Source organism: Nerophis lumbriciformis, linkage group LG15 (assembly GCF_033978685.3).
Source record: "Nerophis lumbriciformis linkage group LG15, RoL_Nlum_v2.1, whole genome shotgun sequence".
NCBI lineage: Eukaryota > Metazoa > Chordata > Actinopteri > Syngnathiformes > Syngnathidae > Nerophis > Nerophis lumbriciformis.
Window position 1 is genome coordinate 6,474,438 of NC_084562.2, and position 23,923 is coordinate 6,498,360.

At 40.0% G+C, this 23,923-nt stretch overlaps 1 protein-coding gene across 2 annotated transcripts in view; it reads left to right on the forward strand.

The window, feature by feature from the left end:
• Positions 1 to 20: 20 nt before the first annotated feature.
• Positions 21 to 23,923, forward strand: part of LOC133615978 (dual specificity mitogen-activated protein kinase kinase 5-like) — a 120,630-nt gene continuing 96,727 nt past the window's right edge. Inside the window, exons 1-5 of one of the 2 annotated variants that reach the window (XM_061974926.1) lie at positions 21 to 420; positions 533 to 581; positions 6,234 to 6,301; positions 21,376 to 21,445; positions 22,098 to 22,138. In XM_061974926.1, the coding sequence (XP_061830910.1) occupies positions 295 to 420; positions 533 to 581; positions 6,234 to 6,301; positions 21,376 to 21,445; positions 22,098 to 22,138 (354 nt within the window). In that variant the 5' untranslated portion in view covers positions 21 to 294. The remainder of the gene's footprint in view (positions 421 to 532; positions 582 to 6,233; positions 6,302 to 21,375; positions 21,446 to 22,097; positions 22,139 to 23,923) is intronic. The other variant, XM_072914776.1, reaches the window with a different exon arrangement.

Consider the following 23,923-nt stretch of genomic DNA (forward strand, 5'->3'; position numbering starts at 1 on the left):
TGTGCTACTGCTGACACAGTTATGGTTTCCTTCCCTTCACATCCATGAGCTAACAACACTGATAACACACGATAATACTTTTTTTACATGGTTTCTTTCACTTTTTATGAATTCGTGGCGTGATTCGGACTCCCGCACAGTTGCTGTCACTGTCCTTTTAAGCCTTTAACTGACTTAAGTCCACGTGTATGGACTGAACAGAATGCTAGCATGTGTTAGCACACCACGGCAGGAAGTGATCTGTTTAGCTCCGGCAGGTGTAGTGATGAAGTCTATTTTATCGTCTTCATACTAATGATCTTATTTACTAACATCTTTGTAATGGATACTGAGGGAATAGTCATTCGAATAAAAACTCCTTTAGGGGACATGGATTCTTCCGTCGACTGCCCATCGCTCCTAAACTTCAGTGACTTACTGGTAAGTCACCAATGCTAACATAGCATCACAATGTCTCCTGAATGGTAACTTGCTGTCTTTTTACACAACCTTTTGGTTTCATTGAGGATTATTCATATTCATCCTTTTATAGGTAGCTATCAGGGATGTTATGCCAGAAGCCACCGTCACTGCTTTTGAATGTAAGTTGAAAACTTTCCCAAACTTAGGTCACTTTTTTTTGTGTTGCTTGTATTGACCATCATTAAAATACAGTAGCATAGTAGGCCCAAGTATTCATTAAAGCAAGGCAGAAGCTGTATTTAGCAAGCATATCTAATATTATAGGTTGACTGGCAGGACAGCACGGTGGAGGAGGGGTTAGTGCGTCTGCCTCACAATACGAAGGTCCTGGGTTCGATCTTGCGCTTGGGAAGTTTCTGTGTGGAGTTTGCACGTTCTCCCCGTGACTGCGTGGGTTCTCTCCGGGTACTCCGGCTTCCTCCCACCTCCAAAGACATGCACCTGGGGATAGGTTGATTGGCAACACTAAATTGGCCCTAGTGTGTGAATGTGAGTGTGAATGTCTATCTGTGATGAGGTGGCGACTTGTCCAAGGTGTACCCCGCCTTCCGCCCGAATGCAGCTGAGATAGGCTCCAGCACCCCTGCGACCCCGAATGGGACACGCGGTAGAAAATGGATGGATGGATGGGTTGATTGGCAACACTAAATTGGCCCTAGTGTATGAACGTGAGTGTGAATGTTGTCTGTCTATCTGTGTTGGCCCTGTGATGAGGTGGCGACTTGTCCAGGGTGTACACCGCCTTCCGCCCGAATGCAGCTGAGATAGGCTCCAGCACCCCCTGCTACCCCGAACGGGACACGCGGTAGAAAATGGATGGGTTGATTGGCAACACTAAATTGGCCCTAGTGTGTGAATGTGAGTGTGAATGTTGTCTGTCTATCTGTGTTGGCCCTGTGATGAGGTGGCGACTTGTCCAGGGTGTACACCGCCTTCCGCCCGAATGCAGCTGAGATAGGCTCCAGCACCCCCTGCCACCCCGAACGGGACAAGCGGTAGAAAATGGATGGGTTGATTGGCAACACTAAATTGGCCCTAGTGTGTGAATGTGAGTGTGAATGTTGTCTGTCTATCTGTGTTGGCCCTGTGATGAGGTGGCGACTTGTCCAGGGTGTACACCGCCTTCCGCCCGAATGCAGCTGAGATAGGCTCCAGCACCCCCTGCTACCCCGAACGGGACAAGCGGTAGAAAATGGATGGGTTGATTGGCAACAGTAAATTGGCCCTAGTGTGTGAATGTGAGTGTGAATGTTGTCTGTCTATCTGTGTTGGCCCTGTGATGAGGTGGCGACTTGTCCAGGGTGTACACCGCCTTCCGCCCGAATGCAGCTGAGATAGGCTCCAGCACCCCCTGACACCCCGAAACGGGACAAGCGGTAGAAAATGGATGGGTTGATTGGCAACACTAAATTGGCCCTAGTGTGTGAACGTGAGTGTGAATGTTGTCTGTCTATCTGTGTTGGCCCTGTGATGAGGTGGCGACTTGTCCAGGGTGTACACCGCCTTCCGCCCGAATGCAGCTGAGATAGGCTCCAGCACCCCCTGCTACCCCGAACGGGACACGCGGTAGAAAATGGATGGGTTGATTGGCAACACTAAATTGGCCCTAGTGTGTGAATGTGAGTGTGAATGTTGTCTGTCTATCTGTGTTGGCCCTGTGATGAGGTGGCGACTTGTCCAGGGTGTACACCGCCTTCCGCCCGAATGCAGCTGAGATAGGCTCCAGCACCCCCTGCCACCCCGAACGGGACAAGCGGTAGAAAATGGATGGGTTGATTGGCAACACTAAATTGGCCCTAGTGTGTGAATGTGAGTGTGAATGTTGTCTGTCTATCTGTGTTGGCCCTGTGATGAGGTGGCGACTTGTCCAGGGTGTACACCGCCTTCCGCCCGAATGCAGCTGAGATAGGCTCCAGCACCCCCTGACACCCCGAACGGGACAAGCGGTAGAAAATGGATGGGTTGATTGGCAACACTAAATTGGCCCTAGTGTGTGAATGTGAGTGTGAATGTTGTCTGTCTATCTGTGTTGGCCCTGTGATGAGGTGGCGACTTGTCCAGGGTGTACCCGCCTTCCGCCCGAATGCAGCTGAGATAGGCTCCAGCACCCCTGCGACCCCGAACGGGACAAGCGGTAGAAAATGGATGGGTTGATTGGCAACACTAAATTGGCCCTAGTGTGTGAATGTGAGTGTGAATGTTGTCTGTCTATCTGTGTTGGCCCTGTGATGAGGTGGCGACTTGTCCAGGGTGTACACCGCCTTCCGCCCGAATGCAGCTGAGATAGGCTCCAGCACCCCCTGACACCCCGAACGGGACAAGCGGTAGAAAATGGATGGGTTGATTGGCAACACTAAATTGGCCCTAGTGTGTGAATGTGAGTGTGAATGTTGTCTGTCTATCTGTGTTGGCCCTGTGATGAGGTGGCGACTTGTCCAGGGTGTACACCGCCTTCCGCACGAATGCAGCTGAGATAGGCTCCAGCACCCCTGCCACCCCGAACGGGACAAGCGGTAGAAAATGGATGGGTTGATTGGCAACACTAAATTGGCCCTAGTGTGTGAATGTGAGTGTGAATGTTGTCTGTCTATCTGTGTTGGCCCTGTGATGAGGTGGCGACTTGTCCAGGGTGTACACCGCCTTCCGCCCGAATGCAGCTGAGATAGGCTGCAGCACCCCCCGCCACCCCAAAAGGGACAAGCGGTAGAAAATGGATGGATGGATGGATATTTAATATTGTTTTGCCACTGTAATATTACACACAGTTTGAACACAGTGTTTGAATATAAGAAAATAAAACACCGTTCTTAAATAATGAATACAATCTTTGGAGTACCACTAGATGGAGCCCGCCCGCATACCACTCCTGGTACACTTATGACAGTTTTAGAATCACTGCTATAGAGCACAGGTGTCAAACTCATGACCTGAGGGATGGATCTGGCTAACCTCTTATTTTATGTCAGGGGTGTCAAACTCAAATACAGAGTGGGCCAAAATTTAAAACTGAACAAAGCCGCGGGCCAAGGTTGAACAAATTAACTTTTTAATAGGGACCCAAAGGTTTTGCATTAAATATTGAACAAGCAAGGCTTATATAACTTTATAGTGACATGCAAAATCGAGTTTCAAATAATAATAATGATAATTAAAAAATATCAATGGCATATCAAATACAATTTAAATAAAAATGTAATGCCTCTTTTCTATTTGCAGCCTTCTGAGGTAAAAATCAACATTAACTTTTTCCACAGGCTAATACATTTGAAAATACCGGTAAAATAATGAATAAACTTTAGGACTTTTTTCAGGACTTTAAACTGCTCAGTTTGCAACACACTGATCCAATCTGATGTGCCCAAGCTGTCATCTTTTCTTGGATGCTAGTTAATTAATGTCGGGGCTCAGGCTTTGAGCTGAGGCAACCTTCATTATCGAACAAAGTTGTTCATTATACAGCACAACACCTGGAACTTGACGCTACAAGGTGTGTGTGGGGGGTGGGGTTTGGAGGTAGCGGGGGTGTATATTGTAGCGTCCAGGAAAAGTTAGTGCTGCAAAGGATTCTGGGTATTTGTTCTGTTGTGTTTATGTTGTGTTAATGTGCGGATGTTCTCCCGAAATGTGTTTGTCATTCTTGTTTGGTGTGGATTCACAGTGTGGCGTATATTTCTAACAATATTAAAGGTTTTTATACTGGCACCCTCAGTGTAACCTGTATCGCTGAAGATCAAGTATGCGTTGCATTCACTTTTGTGTGCGTGCCACAGCCGCACATATTATGTAATTGGGCCAGCAATCGTTGCACTGGACGAAAAGGGGACGTTACAATTATCGGGAGGGGCACTGAAATTTGGGAATCTCCCGGGAGGTTTGGCAAGTATGAGAATTAGCGGTATACCGCGGCACCGCCGCTGTATATAATCGGCGGGCCAGCTCTAGTGTTAATTTGATATCGCCTCACGGGCCAAGTGAAATTACACGGCAGGCCAAATTTGGCCCGCGGGCCAGAGTTTGACACCCATGTTTTATGTGGTCCGCGAAAGCCTAGAAATAATATGAATCAATAAATTACTTTTTTTTCTTCTTACTAAATGTAGTCGTCCTTTCTGTTTCGACAGAAAAAAATACAGGTTCTACATGCAATTTTATAACTTTTCGTTAAATATGATCTAATAATATAATTGAAATTCAACGATTTGGTGCATTTGCAAACAGCTAAAATTATGTACAAAGCAAACTGTAACCTGCTACCCAGGAATGTACAGCCATTCTTCTCAACAAAAGAGGAGCAATATAACCTAGGAGGAAAATCTAATTTAAAACATTTGTATGCTCGTACAACACTTACAACCTTTAGCATATCCGCATGGGTAATTGATTTTGGCATGGATTAACCAAAGAAATCAAACAAAGCACCAATATGATTCAGTTTAAGAGACTGTTCAAACTATAAGTGTTCACAAAGTACACAGAACAAAAATTATGATGAACATCTTGAATCCTTTTTTAATTTATTTTATTTTATTTTTTTAATATATATCTATTTTTTAAGATCAAGATTATTTATGTATTTAATATTTGTTTACTTACTTTGGTATATTATTTATTTATTCACTGTTCTGTTACAGATAACAAGGAAATTGGATGAATTGCTATGATATGAAAAGGGGTAGGATTAAATAAGCTCAGCTTCTTCCTACTCCTTTTCGGACTTGCTGTAGTGAAACAACTGGAATTGTGTGATGCATTACATCGTATCGTATGCATGTTTGAAATAAACTGAAACTGAACTGAACTGAATAATGTAACAAATATTATGTTATCATGCATTAAAATAAAAATAATTACTTAAATATCTGCTTGACTTATGTATGAATCTGTAATAATAATAATTTTGTTTTATATTTGTATGAATGTAGTTTGGAAAGTAGTTACAGTAATAATAATGAATTATTAGTTTTGTGTTTTATAAGAATGAAACAAATATTATATTATCATACATTACAAACTTTTTTTTGTTAAGATAAAAATATCTCATTAATTTATAATTTCAAAAGGACGTTATCCATTAAATCGTACGTTGAAAAAATGATATTACGGTAAAAACAGATATTACGGTAAAAAAATGACTGCTCAGTAGTAAGAATTTAACCGTTTAAGAAAAACCATGGTACCGTTTTTCCATTTACACTAATACTTCGCAAAATCAACAACAACCATCGATTTTACGATCAAAAAATGACCGCTCAGTCGCTAGAATTTTACCGTAAAAAAGCAGTGGTACTGTTTTTCCAATTATGGTAATACACCGTAAAAACTAAAACATCCATAGATATAACGAAAACACTGGCCGCGCTGTTGCCAGAATTTTACCGTTTTACAGTTACAGTAATATGCTGTAAAAAGACACTGCACATTTCTACATTAAATCACTGGCGACAGAGCTGCCACTCTACAGATGTTTTTTGCATAAAAAAATATATAATATATGATGATCAAATGCAAAGGCAGTTGTATAATAATATCAGGAGGTGAATCCTTACTGTATACATTTATATGAATTTATTACTCACTGTTGCAAGCAGCCCTTTGAGGGCCGATGTGGCCCTCAATGAAAACGAGTTTGACACCCCTGCAATAGAGCATATACTTTGTTTCCATGTTTTCCATCAATATCAAGTGCATAAACTTGTTTTCCTTATGCTAGGATTTAAGATGAATAACTTTCCATGTCATAAAATGATATTTACTTTACCACTTGTCTCTAGATGAAGATGAAGTTGGTGACAGAATCACTGTAAGAAGTGATGAGGAGCTAAAAGCCATGTTGTCATATGTAAGTACACATTATTACATTTCTTTATTCATCATGATGGCGTTACCTACAGTTTAGTGTTTTTTATGTATAATGTTGACTTTCAGCAATAATTTAAGTGTTTTTCAAATTAAGGCACTTGGGGTGTGATGATATACACTTTGCTCACGCGACGAGACGATGCATGATATAAGGTTCATGAGGACGGGACAAGATGCTATTTCCCATATTACTTTGAAGAAAACTGCAGTCATATGCGACTGGACACAGGGACGGACGGCTCCAGGATTTTTTCTCTCCCGGGGCTAAGGGAGAGAATTTTAAGTTTTCAATAAATTCAGTTATGATACACCGCACAAGCATGTTCCATATAAAAGTAGTTGAATTTGACCAAAGAATATTCAACAAAAAAGTTAAGCCAACAAGCAACGATGGCAAAAATGTTTCACCTGCAAAGGTGACATATACAGCAATAGAAAGCGCTCATGCGCCTGCTAATAACCAGACAATACATCCAAAATGCAATATTTCTTTATCCATATTCATAATTATTGAAAACACAACTATGCAAGCTGGAGAACAATCGTCCGTATACGATGGGGAAGGAAATGGGGGGAGGGGAAAGGAGAAAGACAAAGAGAACTGGGTTCGGAACCCAGACAAAGCTAAGTCATAAATAACGTATTTTTTTTTTCGTTCTCTTTTCCTTTCCTGCAACAACTGTGATGTGTTACAACATTTGTATTATAGGTTACTGGTAGTTTAATCAATATTTACTGCTAACAATGCCAATTTGTATCAACTGTTATTATATACAGTGTAAAATATATCTATATTTAACGATAGTGTAAAATACACAGTAGAGGCCAAAAGTTTGGACACACCTTCTCATTCAATGCATTTTCTTTATTTGCATGACTATTTACATTGTAGATTGTCACTGAAGGTATCAAAACTATGAATTAACACATGTGGAGGTATGTACTTAACAAACAAAGGTGAAATAACTGAAAACATGTTTTATATTGTAGTTTCTTCAAAATAGCCACCCTTTGTTCTGATTACTGCTTCGCACACTCTTGGCATTGTCTCGATGAGCCTCAAGAGGTAGTCACCTAAAATGGTTTTCACTTCACAGGTGTGCTTGAAGCTCATCGAGAGAATGCCTAGAGCGTGCAAAGCAAACTTGCTAATTTTCCTGTTCATAGCTGTAACGTGGTTCTAGTTAGACTTCTGTTATCAAGTAAAAAGCACATCTTTTTCTGTTTCGCTACTATACATTCTAGCGAGCTTAGCATTGCTTCTCGTTTCCTTCTGCTCTCCTTCTTGTGTAGTGCATGTCACATGTTCAGCTATTCCTTAAGTGATAATGAAATAAAAACTAAAAACCAAGTCAATTATTGTAACTTCTACTGAGACATTTTAAGGACGACAAAGGGGTCATCCATCAACAATCACTTTATTGAGAAGAACTGAAAACTGTCTGCCGTAACCCCGCCAAAACGTCAGCAAAAACTATTTTCCAGCAAACCTGGTCACACTTTCCGCCGTAAACACGCCAAAACAAACTGTCATCTCAACAGCAGCTGTTTTTTTTTAATATGGCGCTTTCACTTGCGTCAACACATAAACACTTGGTTCAGCCACTGACACGTTCACAGCCATACAAACAGTCTCCAACGCCGCACATAAACTATAACTGCCAGGTTGTTACACTATGCTACTGTTCACACGCAGCCAATCAATGTTTTTAACAGCAGTTTATGCATGTGTGCAGCTGATTTGCAGCTTAGCTTGTAGCTAACGGTGCTGATAACCCTTGTTATGGGGAAGCTGCACCGCCCAAACAAGTTTGTGCTCATTCTACTTACATTTAGGAATGGTAATTCATTGATGTAAGTTATAAAATGTTCTTAAATTACAGAAATGCTAATAAAAAACGGTGTAGCGTTCCGTAATAAATAAATGACAGTATGGGAAACGATCCATCCATCCATCCATTTTCTACCACTTATTGCCTTCGGGGTCGCGGGGGGCGCTGGAGCCTATCTCAGCTACAATCGGGCGGAAGGCGGTGTACACCCTGGACAAGTCGCCACCTCATCGCAGGGCCAACACAGATAGACAGACAACATTCACACTCACATTCACACACTAGGGCCAATTTAGTGTTGCCAATCAACCTATCCCCAGGTGCATGTTTTTGGAGGTGGGAGGAAGCCGGAGTACCCGGAGGGAACCCACGCAGTCACGGGTAGAACAAGTATGGGAAACCCCTCCTTAAAAAAGCAGATGCCTTTTAAACAAACAATAAAATGCTACCAACCCCATGTGAGAGCTGTAGAAAGCCAAATGATCTATTTGACCGGTCAGCATCTACTAGTTACAGTTAGATACAGTGGAACCTCGATTTACAAACTAAATTGCTTCTTGAACATTGTTCTTAAATTGACAATTTTGTATAGTAAAACAAATTTCTCCATACGAAACAATTTATGCAAATATGAATAATGGGTTCAAGCCTCAACAGAAGTCCATATTTTAGTTAAGGTATGTACACTTTAAACCAAGAGTGTCAAACGTACGGCCAGCGGGCCAGGTAAAACCCGTTCCCAGGCCTGATCCAAGATGACTTTGCTTACTATAAAAATAAGCTGACATTTTTTAATGAAAGAAATTGCTGTTCTAAATGTGTCCACTGAATATTGCAATAGCAATTCATTGTGTGGGTTCCCTGGGGGTACTCCGACTTCCTCCCAACTCCAATAACATGCACCTGAAGATAGGTTGATAGGTAACACTAAATTGGCCCTAGTGTGTGAATGTGAGTGTGAATGTTGTTTGTCTATCTGTGTTGTCCCTGTGATGAGGTGGCGACTTGTCCAGGGTGTACCCCGCCTACCGCCAGAATGCAGCTGAGATAGGCTCTAGCACCCCCCGTGACCCCGAAAGTGACAAGCGGTAGAAAATGGATGGATGGCTGGATGTATCTCCTACAGCAAGAGCACACATGACTTCATACTTACGCTGCTTATTAGTGATACTACACAAAATATGGATTGTTACTTTCATGCCTTGATTTTCAAATATGTTGTTGGTGTAATCTCTGACATTTCTACCCAATTAAATGTGTTTGATAATCAGTACATTTCGTGTTATATTTAAGGCTGGGGACACATTTTCTGGTCGCACGTAAATATGCTGAAATAATATGAATCCCCTTCTACCTTCATGTGTGATTAATGAAATGAGTCCAAATTTACAAGTTTTGTTGTAGACGATGCTACATATGTACAGAATGAACCCCATGATGTTAGTTTATCAGTTAAGGAAAATTTGTAAATTAAATTAATAACATCCTGTAATTTGATTTTGATATTATTTTTCATTTAATCTTGTGAGTGATTAAACATTAACACCAATGAAAGCATTTTAAAACTATTTTTATTTTGCTGATGAACATTATCACATTGGACCCCGACTTAAACAAGTTGAAAAACTTATTCGGGTGTTATCATTTTTTAGTGGTCAATTGTACGGAATATGTACATCACTGTGCAACCTACTAATAAAAGTCTCAATAAATCAATCAAAAACATTGTTTATTCAGAAAGTATGAATAACGACAAATGAAGATAGAATACTAGTAACTGCAACATGATTTGGACATTTTCAGAATGCGCTTGGTCTATTTTTAAACAAAGAAAACAATCTGAAGTTGTCTTTATTTTTAAGTTATCACGCCATGATTAGTACCAGTCCGGCCCATGTGGGAATAGATTTTCCTCCATGCGGCCTCTGAGTTAAAATTAGTGCGAAACCCCTGCTTTAAACACAATATTAGGTTATACACAGTACTGCATATTAAACAAACATAACAAGGGGGTGATGGAACAGCTTTCTATTTGATAACAAGCAAGAACAACAACAAGATGATGTCCTTTAAACGCTGCTCTGTTTACACACGCTGACACACATAAGTCCAGTTGATGCCCCCACAAACGATCAGAAATCACAAACATCCTTAACTTTAACAACCATATTGCTACAATAATAAACATTTAAAAAACGGAAAATCTACTCACATTAACTTCAGCAAAGAAGGGGCTGAAGAGAAAACAGCAGACAGAGGGGGAGAACTGAGGAGGTGCAGGGAAGGGGCCGTGTGAGTTCTCTTGAAAGATGCGCTGCTGAACCAGGGATAGTCTTCTCCATTCTTTCATAATAATGTACTCTTTGCAAATAGTTTTTCTTTTGTTTCCACAGTGATTCCCTCCTTCTTTCCACGTCGGTCTGTTGTCTTTTAGTTTTAGTTAGCAAAATGAACAAAACGTGTCAAAAGGCGAAAAAAGAAAGTGAAACACAAAATGAATAAATGCATTACGCGTTGGTACACAGAGACATGGTTCACACACGGAGGCATATTTTAATCGATAGAAAAGTTTGTAAATAGGTGAGTTTGTAAATCGAGGTTCCACTTTACTAGCATTCAAGCAGCCTTCTTTGTTGTTGAAAAAGCCAAACAATTAAAGGAGCTGAAGTGACCGCATAGAAAATCGATCATATTAAGAGACCGTGCAAGTGCAACACATTATGGCTGTAATGCGATTAATATGTGCATATAAACATTCTAACTGAGTATTTACTTGAATTTCATCATCCAGTATTTTCTTTTGTATGTCTCATCATGATTCTGTATTATATACAACACCACAAAAACAACACACACTGCACGAACAATTGAGTTGGGTGTTATGCCACAGTATTTAGTGTTCACGACACGGACAGTCAGTGTAATGATCTGTGATGGGTACTGCTACATGGCCACACTGACAGATAAATGGCTGTCGATTTTCATTATTTATTATTCAGTACTTAAAGTTTTGCCTCATTAAGAAGGAGGCCCCCCGGGTTGCAGAATTGCTGAAAATCTACGTTCATCTGTAGATGTCTTTTACCCCCCATCAACTCAGAATGCTGTGGGAGCTGCAGACAAAATGTCTTGTTTTTTGGTCCATGTCTGTCATGCCGATGTCTTCTGGTGGCTTGTTTATCCTGCATTATAGAAGTATCTATTGTGCAACTCACTATATATTAAAAAAGAGAGTGATTTTTAAGATGTAATATTTACTACTACTATAAATTTGGCAAATCAATTAACATCATCACATTGCAATAGTGTCTAACCTGTACAAACATAACATAATATGTTCACAGTAGTTCTTTCTAGTCAATACTAGAGATTATTACATTTAGTGGGTCATGCTTCTCTCTCACATTCAGTCAGCAATGTCTTTCAGGCCTTTTTAATCGCACACACGCGGAATGAAATGCAATCATAATATTCAATTCAATAAATCTGGTTGACACATTCTTTTATTCCATCGCTGTTCCCACTGCAACGCTATTAAGAATGATCCCAAGCGTCACCTTAGCCGATCCAACATAAAAATTTACCTTGAATTGATGTCATTTGTACAATTAAAACAGCAGCTCTGTAATAGTTTTCTTGTTCCGCCGGGACAGCTGTGTGAGCAAAAAGTTGCTGATCGCTCATAACACACTTGGAAATACTTTGCTGGCTGCAATCTAATTTATACTCGCTGAATTCCTTACATGTTAAATGCAAGTGTAAAGTTCAGTAATCATGTACATTTTAGATATGGGGATAAAGGGATTTTTCCCTGATGTCTTCAACAGGGGGTCTTTGACTTCTTGAAGGTCCGCAGAAGTGCATTAGACTTTATTTAAAAAAAAAAACATTTCTGTATTCCCCAGACAATTTTTACACAAATTTAAATGTAGTTGAGAAATAGCAGTGCCCTGGACCATACTAAATGTACCTCATGAAACAAAAATACAGGTATATTATTGTATCCATGTTAGCATCTAAGTTAGCTAACGATTAGTGCTCTAGTTACCTGCTAACTATTAGTGCACCAGTAGCCAGCTATCATTAGCGGCGCAAGCTACTAGCTAGCAATTAGCGCTGTAATTGTCAATCAATCAATCAATCAATCAATCAATCAAAGTTTATTTATATAGCCCTTAATCACAAGTGTCTCAAAGGGCTGCACAAGCCACAACGACATCCTCGGCTCACATTAGGGCAAGAAAAAACTCAACCCAGTGGGATAGGACCAGTTAAATTTAAAACAAAACGTCGCTCCATCAGTTTGGTGGTCCATGGATTTGAAAATGTTGAAGACCCCTGTTTTAAAGGGGACTTACGATGATTTGAATGTATATTTAAGACACTTCCTAGATAATGTGTTAGATATGCTTTGGTGTAAATGTTGCTCCTCAAATCACTTTTATAACCCAGTTGTTTGGTCTATCTGCAAGATGTTATTTTGTGGGGGCGTTTCCAGATTGCAAATGTATCATAATTTATCTTTTGAAAATGCACAGTTTAAAATATATATCTTTTTATGGCAGACAAGGTCGAAAATAAGCTTCATAAAGATTAGATTCACCTGGTCAAAACTAGGGCTGCAACTAACGATTAATTTGATAATCGATTAATCTGTCGATTATTACTTCGATTAATCGATTAATAATCGGATAAAAGAGACAAACTACATTTCTATCCTTTCCAGTATTTTATTGAAAAAAAAACCCCAGCATACTGGCACCATACTTATTTTGATTATTGTTTCTCAGCTGTTTGTACATGTTGCAGTTTATAAATAAAGGTTTATAAAAAAAAAATAAAAAAAATAAAAAAAATAATAATTGCCTATGCGCATGCGCATAGAGTAGATCCAACGAATCGATAACTAAATTATTCGCCAACTATTTCTATAATCGATTTTAATCAATTTAATCGATTAGTTGTTGCAGCCCTAGTCAAAACATTAGATACACCTTCACACTCCCCCAATTAATTCAGAAAGTGCATAAAAAAGCTGTTAATGTTACTGCATGTCGCATCTCATGTCATAATGCATGAATTCGATTAGATGAAATTACTTTTTTGTGTTTCGTCATAGCCTGAAGCAGAGGAGGAGCTTCTCCCCTTCTAGCTAAGCACTTGACTTAAAGGGGTCATATTATGATTTATTTTTCTACATTTAAAACACTTCTTTCTGATCTACATAACATGTAATGGTGGTCCTTTGGTAAACATTTTGCACAGATTATGCATTACAGACAGTCTTATTTACGTGCCTCCACTTTGACTGCGTCTTCTCCACGACACATTTGTTGTAGATTTTAGCGCTTCCATAACGAGACTACTCACACATATAAATTCAAACTATACGCTACTTTGTATGAGAAATGGCAACAGCAGAGGATGCATGTGCATGTACGAGCCAGTCTGCCCCACAACAAGATAACAGCGAAAAAGAAGGAGCTTATTGACTACAGCGTGGACTACAATGGCGGAAGCGCAAGGCACTCTGGGTACATTTAAACCACATATGGATAATCCGGTAACATTCTTCCCAACCGATGACGTCACAGGTTGTGCAAATTCCAAATGGCTCGTTTGGCGTGAATACGAAGGAATGCATGATTATTTTATAAATATCTCCGCAATGCCTCCAAGGTTTGATTAAACATGTTTGGGACTTATGCAGATCCCAAATACACAACAGCAGGTACCAATAGTTAGGAAAATGTGGTTTTGCATAATAGGGGCCCTTTAATGTCTAAATAAGTGCTTCCACCTGGCTGTGATGACAAAACTCAGCCAGACTGCAAAACCCTGCGAAGAGAGGCCTCCAAACCTGCGTGCAAGCTCACATGAAAATGCATAAACCTGATGCTTTGACATTGTTAACACAAGTATCCAACATTGCAGCATTCTTTATTTTTCAGAAAAGACACAATTCATCATAGGTCCACTTTAAAGAGGATCTACACTTATTTATTTTGCCTATAATTCACAATCCTTACGAGAAACAAGAACACATATGTCTCATAAATAAACATAAATGAAAGTCAGCTTACAATGGAGGCAACAGGAGCCATGGCGTCATTGCGTCGACTGTGTATATTCCAACTATAAAACTCAACAAAATAACCATCTAAAAATCACCAAAAATAGTCAGTTTTATGAATTATTATTAACCAAGTATTAGCAATATTTTTGTTATAAGCGCTAATGCTAAGGACCGACATTTAACGGTGCATTGGTCAGAGAGAGGCTGTCATTAACTTGCATGGCTGCAGTAATTTGACCCCAAGATGCAGGAGACGGGAAGACGACGTGAAGGTTAGACAAATATTTAATATAATAACGCAGGATGAGCAGTTACACATGCAGTTAACAAAGTCCGTAACAATAAACAATCCTCGAGCCCTGAATGGAGGGCGAGGCAAGCATTGATGGAGGACTGATGGGTGTGGCCAGGCTGCCAATCACCGACAGGTGAGGGGGAAAAAGCGCTCGAGGAAACAGACACTTGGACAGGAAGTGGAACTAAACCAAGAGCACCTAACAGGAAACCAATGTAGAAAATAAGGAATCATGACAATGTGTAAGACCTGCTGCTGTATTGACATCATCAGTGCGATTCAAGAACTCCTTCATTCCACACTCCATCCAGCTGTATAATCACTCGCCATACAGCAATAGATGTTATCTGCCTATTACCTGACACCTGACATGTCAGCTACTTCTCTTTGTTTTTAATGTCTATTTTCTATTTTCTGCTGGATCTACTCTCCATTTTATGCTGCTGCTGTCATATATACTGTAATATTGTACATGGTCATTGGTATATATAATATATGTTATAGACATAATATAATATATCTGTATATATAATATACTGTACACATATTATGTATATATTCGTATATATGTTAGATTTTTTATCGCTATATTAGTCTATTTATACCTGCATTGTCCTTTCCATCCGTACACTTTCCATCATTGTAACTGAGCTACTGTGTTGAACAATTTCCCTTGTGGATCATTAAAGTTTGTCTAAGTCTAAGTCAGCTGGTGAGTTGCTTTCTCGCCTCGCAGCTTGCAAATTTTTTTTATAGATTAGAAATCCTGCCTCTCATTTTGATAGTAAAATGATGTGGAAATAAACTGAGAAATTGGTAAACTTTGATAGCCACTTTAGACCCAGAAATGGTGAAAAGGACCCGAAAAGACGCTTCGTTCCACCCCCTTTTTTCTTTGCTAAGATTGAGTTATTTTTCAGCTAAATAGAAATATATCAACACCCTATCAGTCAGCATCCCAGTGAGAGCAGGCATTGTACAGTAAGTAATGATTAATTATGTTTGTTGGCTCTCATGAAGTCTGCATTAGTTTTATTCAGTGCTGTAGTTAAAGGCCTACTGAAACCCACTACTACCGACCACACAGTCTGATAGTTTATATATCAATGATGAAATCTTAACATTGCAACACATGCCAATACGGCCGGGTTAGCTTACTAAAGTGCAATTTTAAATTTTCGCGAGATATCCTGCTGAAAACGTTTCGGTATGATGAAGCCTGCGCGTGATGTCACGGATTGTAGAGGACATTTTGGGACAGCATGGTGGCCAGCTATTAAGTCGTCTGTTTTCATCGCAAAATTCCACAGTATTCTGGACATCTGTGTTAGTGAATCTTTTGCAATTTGTTCAATGAACAATGGAGACAGCAAAGAAGAAAGCTGTAGGTGGGAAGTGGTGTATTGCGGACGGCTGCAGCAACACAAACACAGCCGGTGTTTCATTGTTTACATTCCCGAAAGATGACAGATGCTTTACCATTGGCCTGTGGAGAACTGGGACAACAGAGACTCTTACCAGGAGGACTTTGAGTTGGATACGCAGACACGGTACCGTGAGTACGCATGCAGCTGCGGCTTCCAAACATTTGATCGCTTGCCCGTACGTGCGTGCCGCTATGTGCATGTCACGTACGTAACTTTGGGGACTTTGGGGAAATATATGTGCTGTATGAACTTTGGGGAGGTGAACGGTACTTTGGGCTGTGGGATTGAGTGTGTTGTGCAGGTGTTTGAGTTGTATTGGCGGGTTATATGGACGGGAGGGGGGAGGTGTTTGTTATGCGGGATTAATTTGTGGCATATTAAATATGAGCCTGGTTGTGTTGTGGCTAATAGAGTATATATATGTCTTGTGTTTATTTACTGTTTTAGTCATTCCCAGCTGAATATCAGGTCCCACCCGCCTCTCACAGCATCTTCCCTATCTGAATCGCTCCCACTGCCCTCTAGTCCTTCACTCTCACTTTCCTCATCCACAAATCTTTCATCCTCGCTCAAATTAATGGGGAAATCGTTGCTTTCTCGGTCCGAATCGCTCTCGCTGCTTGTGGCAATAATTGTAAACAATGTGCGGATGTGAGGAGCTCCACAACCTGTGACGTCACGCTCATATCGTCTGCTACTTCCGGTACAGGCAAGGCTTTTTTATCAGCGACCAAAAGTTGCGAACTTTATCGTCTATGTTCTCTACTAAATCCTTTCAGCAAAAATATGGCAATATCGCGAAATGATCAAGTATGACACATAGAATGGACCTGCTATCCCCGTTTAAATAAGATAATCGCATTTCAGTAGGCCTTTAAAGGAAAAAGTGAACATTGTGATGCGTCTGAGAAATTAATACTCCGCCCTATCCTTAAAATGAGCAAAATAGGTAAATATTACATGTTTTGAATGTGCCTGTTACTACATTACGTATGTACCTACAGCGTGTATATAAAACTTTGATGGAAGCGTTTGGATGGTTTTTAAGCGCTATACAGGCAGAATAGTGAATGATAGGAAAAATAGTTCCCCTTTAACTATCTGAAAAACAAGGAGGGCCGGGGGGTAGATCAAGTTATTCATAAAAATATGACACTTGTTAAAAGTCACATTAAATTATGTGCTGAAATGAATGCTCACATTCTGCAGTTCATTAACATTTGTTTGTAGAGGACATTTATTGTGGAACCTATCCCCCATCAGCGAGAACACTGATTGCTACATGCTCCTGTGAGACCTACTACTAGTCTTGCAGGCATTCCTTATCATTATTTGACACACTGAAAGACAGATGCCCCTGTTCAAAGTTAAAGACTGGCCTCTGTCAGGTGCTAAAAAAACATGTGACCTCATCTGTTCCTCAATCAGCTCCCCCTGGAGGTAATGGCTCTAATTCCACCATTCTCACTCCCATCACCCCTCAGCCTGCTAATGATGATGAGACCCTCTCCCTGCTCTTGTCCCTTTAGGCTGAGCGATTGTGTTCGGGATCGGACACAGTTTAGTTATTGGCCAACAATGGAGAATGTCTTTTAATAACACACCTTCCACAGATTTAGCGGTAATTGCTGCCTTAATCAATAAGCTAGCTGAGCGGAAAATTAAAGGTACGCGAAGCCCACCCCCCAACACGTACAGCATGTTTTTGGTATTAGGCCCATTGTTCAGAAGTGGACGAGTGAGAATGCTGGAGGGCATCAGCACAGAGCTAGAAGCGAGGAGGGATCTGACAGTGATAAATAGGCCTTTTAATAACAGCTGTGCCACTTGGGTAGCCATTCTGATCCATTCCCATCCGACCGGGTCCATCGTCCTCCATCCTTCCCCACAATGGGAGAGAAAAATTTACATATCTTTGGAATGACTTGATAGTTCACACTGAATTGTGAATGAAAAGATGCAATTAACACGTATATATAAAACTACATCAATTTGAACATTGTCGCGATTTTTAACTGCAGCAAGGTCACCGTGTTAATTGTTGTTGATTTGAAGCCTCCAACCGAAGGAAGGAGTCACAAACACGCTCATGTGCATAGACTCACAAAACCACACACTCTCCGTTAAACAGATGGTTTGGTTAACTGAAACATCAATTATTGCATTGGCTTGGCAAGCATCGGAGTGGCTCCCGAGTGTGTGTACACGTGTTAGTCCTGTAGGATATGAGTGTTTGGTGAGCTGTTGACCTGGAGGAGAAAAGGGTTAATGCTACACTCTTTCAGAACAAGCCCGCGGGGCATTAGTCCTCTTCAGCGACAGATTTCAACACAGCATGCTCACATTTGGGAAACACTTTGGATGCCGTTTGAGCATTTTTACATATTTTTAATCCACCAAAATTAATACTTCCCAGTTTTATGAGGTTGTGATTTGATTCGGTGTAGTTTTAGCACACTTCTGCGTCAGTTAGTGCTTTATGTATGAAACGCTAAAGCTGACCTATAATGATTGTAATCTACATTAAACACTCTTTCTTGTGATCTATATGATATGTTTTGGATATACTTTGGTGTAAATGTGTAAATATTGCTCCACAGTCACTTTTATACCCCTTTTTTTAATCTGTTCGCAAACAGTTCTTGCGTGGAGGCCTTCACTTTGTTGCAATGACACCCTCCATGCACCACCCTTTCCAAAAGTGTCATAATTAAAAATATATCTATATAGCCGCAATTTTTTTTTCAGACACGGTCAAAAATAAACTTCTTAGACAGTACAGTCAAACCACGATTTATTTGGTTCTTGAACAGAGTTTGTAAATGAAAAAGTTTGTGTATTCAAGCAAAATCTCTATGTGAAACAATGTAAATATGAATAATGTGTTCCAACCTTGACAAAGATCCACATTTGACTTAAAGTTGGTACACTTTGAACATAATATAATACACTATACAGTACAGTACATCAAACAAACATAACAAGGGGGTGATGGATCAACTTTTTGTTTAGTAACAAAGCCAAAACAACAACAAAAGCTGAACTGTATTTATGTCTACATGCATAAACAACCAATGTCACCAGCCCTATGGTGCACTCAGTTTGAACTCTCGGAACTCCTTAACTTTAAAGGGGAACATTATCACAATTTCAGAATGGTTAAAACCTTTAAAAATCAGTTCCCAGTGGCTTATTATATTTTTCGAAGTTTTTTTCAAAATTTTACCCATCACGCAATATCCCTAAAAAAAGTTTCAAAGTGCCTGATTTTAACCATCGTTATAAACACCCGTCCATTTTCCTGTGACGTCACATAGTGAAGCCAACACAAACAAACATGGCGGAAAGAACAGCAAGCTATAGCGACATTAGCTCGGATTCAGACTCGGATTTCAGCGGCTTAAGCGATTCAACAGATTACGCATGTATTGAAACGGATGGTTGTGGTGTGGAGGCAGGTAGCGAAAACGAAATTGAAGAAGAAACTGAAGCTATTGAGCCATATCGGTTTGAACCGTATAAAGCGAAACCGATGAAAACGACACGACAGCCAGGGACACGGGAGAAAGCGAGGACGAATTCGGCGATCGCCTTCTAACCAACGATTGGTATGTGTTTGTTTGGCATTAAAGGAAACTAACAACTATGATCTAGGTTTACAGCATATGAAATACATTTGGCAACAACATGCACTTTGAGAGTGCAGACAGCCCAATTTTCATCAATTAATATATTCTGTAGACATACCCTCATCCGCGCTCTTTTCCTGAAAGCTGATCTGTCCAATTTTGGAGTTGATGTCAGCAGGCCAGGAAGCTAGGGTCGATAGCTCGCTCGTCTGCGGGAACAAACTGCCGCCATTGCTTGCCGAGCTACCGAGGTCCTTTGTCCCTGAATTGCTCACACACTCCGGCAGATTCAATGGGGGTCTGGCGGCAGATTTCTTTGACTTTATCGTTGGAAATGCATCTGCTTTGAGTGTCGCAGGATATCCACACATTCTTGCCATCTCTGTCGTAGCATAGCTTTCGTCGGTAAAGTGTGCGGAACAAACGTCCAATTTCTTGCCACTTTCGCATCTTTGGGCCACTGGTGCAACTTGAGTCCGTCCCTGTTCGTGTTGTTACACCCTCCAACAACACACCGACGAGGCATGATGTCTCCAAGGTACGGAAAACAGTCGAAAAAACGGAAAATAACAGAGCTGATTTGACTCGGTGTTTGAGAAAATGGCGTTGTGACGTCATCGCGCCGAGAGCGAATATTAGAAAGGCGTTTAATTCGCCAAAATTCACCCATTCAGAGTTCGGAAATCGGTTAAAAAAAAAAAGGTATTTTTTCTGCAACATCAAGGTATATATTGACGCTTACATAGGTCTGGTGATAATGTTCCCCTTTAACAGCCAGCTTGCTAGAATAATTAGGAATGACAGAATTATATCTACTTTTCTTTGTTGGTTATTCTCCTTGCAACTGAAACAACTTGAACAACGCTGTGGATACTCTCTGAATGTTTCAAAACCACACATCACTTGTCCATTCCTTTTTTTGACTCACATTGAGTCAAATTACTATACAATGGCTAAAAAAACACTTTAAAGCACACAAAATAGCAATGAGCACAGTAGCTAACGACAGCACTGCTCTGCTGACTGAATGAACCCTAGAGATTGATAAGCCCACCCACAATGCCTGGCACAAAATGGGTGGAGGAAACGTTCATACAATGAGTCAAGTTCGTACAACAAAGTACATTTTATTCAGTTTGTCGCTCGTAAATCACAACGTTTGTATAATGAGGGGTTCGTAAATTGTGACTCCACTGTCTAGAGATTTACCAATCACAACATTAGGTAAACCTCAGATCTATACAAAGCTACATATAAAAAGGCTGCTTTTAGTAGCATTTAAGTCACCGCATGTCACACGTCGATGTTATTTTGCGCATGCCACGATTAGATGAAAATGATACTTTATTCCCGCCTTCTCTTGTGCTTCCTCAAACCAAGCAGTCCTGTGGGAGTTTTGCGACTACTAAATTTGTAGTGGCCCATCTTGAACAAGCGCGGCGGACAAATAAACATATTTTATCGGAGTAGGCTGAAGAGCATTAGACGAGAAGCAATGACACCAGAAACTTCAGGCAGCAGTCTCGGCTGAGTCGACTTAGCATAGGGGGAGGAGGCTGTCATGGCTGACACAGTATGTACAAAGATGACCACATATTTACATGTCAATCTGTGATTTCAAAAATTGCCCATTGCAGTCAAGCTACTTTCCAAACTCATCAATCTCATGATTTGACATTTTTGGCATTGTTTAACACAAGTATCCAACATTTATAAGTCAGAAAAGAGAACAATCATCATACTTTAAGTTTTCCTGTTTTATATTGGGCTTATGTTGACTTTACTTCTCCTTCAGTACTGCAGCACAATGAATGAACAGCGCATGAATGGACAGCTGCCAGATCCTCTACAGATATTTCCACGAGGTATTGAGTGCTTGCAATTAATCATTAATGCAAATTCATGAAAGGAATTTGATATGTATAATTAATTTGTTAACAGTAGGTCGGCGTCAATTTTGTAGGTACAGTACACACTGGCTGTTGGATTCCATGTAACACACTTAGGTGATATACAGTAGGTGAATCACTTGAACTTTAAGCAAAACTGGGAAATGAAATAGAAATGAAGGTGCTCACTTTTGTCATTCAGACACATACAAAGCTGGTATTTCAGCACATATTCAAGGGTGCTTTAACGGCTTGATTCAGTCAAAGCCTCTCTCTTATCTCAGTTGTTCTGTTCATCATATGGGCAGTGTGACTCTGTTTCACAGCACCTGTAATTCATACACATAATTTAAACAACCCCCAAGGGCTTAGTGACAAATACATTTATTTTCTGACTCTCTGCTCTATTACATGCATCTTTTTCTCACTCATATCCTGTTCATGTATCTTACTGTAACAGTTTTTCCTTCCACACTCTCACGAGGACAGCAGCTCAATCTTCTTCTTGTCTTTAGCTAATTTCAAAGTAACCCTCATTTCATGTTTTTTTTTCCTTTATAAAACTGAACTGATGCATTTGTAAATGGCCCAGTGATGTGTTCTTCAATCGAGTCAATTACCGTTTCAGCCGGCAAGACTCCAGGGATCCGGAACATACATGGCCTGAAGGTACCTATCTCAATAATTGTTTCAGCTGCCTTACACAGAATGAGGAGGGGGTCTCAAAGTGAATGGATTGGTAACACTGTGTTCCACTTATTGAAATGTCAATTGCAGTCAAAGCTCTACTTCTGTCACACCCATACTATTGCGCCGCTTGTCTGTTGTTGTTTTTTTTAATTGAATAGAAGGGAAATACTGTAGCTGTGGCGGAGCTTTTTGTTTGTCTCTTTAAAAGGGGAAATGTACTTTTTTTGGTATTGTGTCCATCATTCACAATCCTTAAGAGCACACATATGTTTTTCTTTTTTTGTGCATTTTAACTTGTAAAAAAACGCTAGCAAAAGTGAGCTACCAATGAAGGTAGGGCTGAACGATTATGGCCAAAATGATAACGATTATTTTCATCAATATTGAAATCGTGATTATTAATTTACTATTAATAAAACATATTTTATTGTTCTGTCTATTTTAAACAAACAGTATGTGAATTTGATACAAAGGGCTAAGTAAAATAAATATGCCATAGCAGAGTGCGATTATAAAGTGCAAGCAAGTGAAAAAATAAGATTATGCACAAAAGGCACATACAAAGGAAGAAATTAGTTCTACTGCTTACAGTATATATAGGACATATATCTTTGGCCAATTATGAAACGTTATTAACTCCGTTATTTTGGCGTGTCTTTGAGAGGTGAATGGATACGGGGTCCCTTGGTGCACAATGGATGTTACGGTTGTCTGTATTTTGGGCACTCCCACTTTTGTAGCTGCTCGACGGGGTTTTGTACCAGCAGCGGGCGGCCTGCTCTGTTAAAGGGGAACTGCACTTTTGGAATTTTGCTTATCGTTCACAATCACTATGAGAGACATGACGATGGATGATGTTGTTTTATTTCTTTTGCCTTCTAAATATTGAATACATACGATCAAAAGTCTGCTTACAATGGAGCATATGGGAGTCCCAGGAGGCACAAGACATTAAAACAATGTTGAGAACTTGTTGAATTAGATCCTGACGTTGAGCAATTTAAACCTAACGTTGGAACACCATGCTTTTTGATGACATTTAATCAATGTTGGGGTCTGACGTTGATTTGACTGTTGAATTTTGGTAATTTTCACCAGTGTTTTACAACACAAATGCAACGCTGGCACAACATGCTTTTTGCCAATGTTTATTCAATGTCAGGTTGTGACGTTCATTTGACCATTCAAATTGGGTCATTTCCCAACCAACTACGTGGATTGGCAAACATTTCCAGCTGCACTTGCCAGTTTCGGCTTGTGCTCGAAGTGGACCACACTTTGTTATGATCGTGTAACGTAAACGTCTGGCTCAGACTGTTATTGTTTTTTATATTTGTAACTGAGAGTATTGATCACAGCTGAAGAAAGAACGGCAGCTACTTTTGTTTACATATTCATCTTCCACATGGAGCAGTGTCAAGTGCGGAAGAAAAACCTAGCGCACTCTTCCGGCCTTAACTATAAAATTGCTGTGTGTTACATCCTGTCTGACTGCGCTACCAAAATAAGACTTCCAGTAGAATAGCTTACATTTGCTGTTATTATTTTTCATTTGAAGAAACAGTATCTTAATGCAATTTGCAGTGATGGAATGTTGCAATACAAAAACCTTGACTTTCAGTCTATAATCAATCAGTCAATCATTTAGATGGATAGATAGTACTTTATTGATTCCTTCAGTACGATCTATCTTTATTTATGTAATTTGTTTTATTTTATTTTATTTAATCAGTCAATCAAACTTAATTTATATAGCATTTTTCA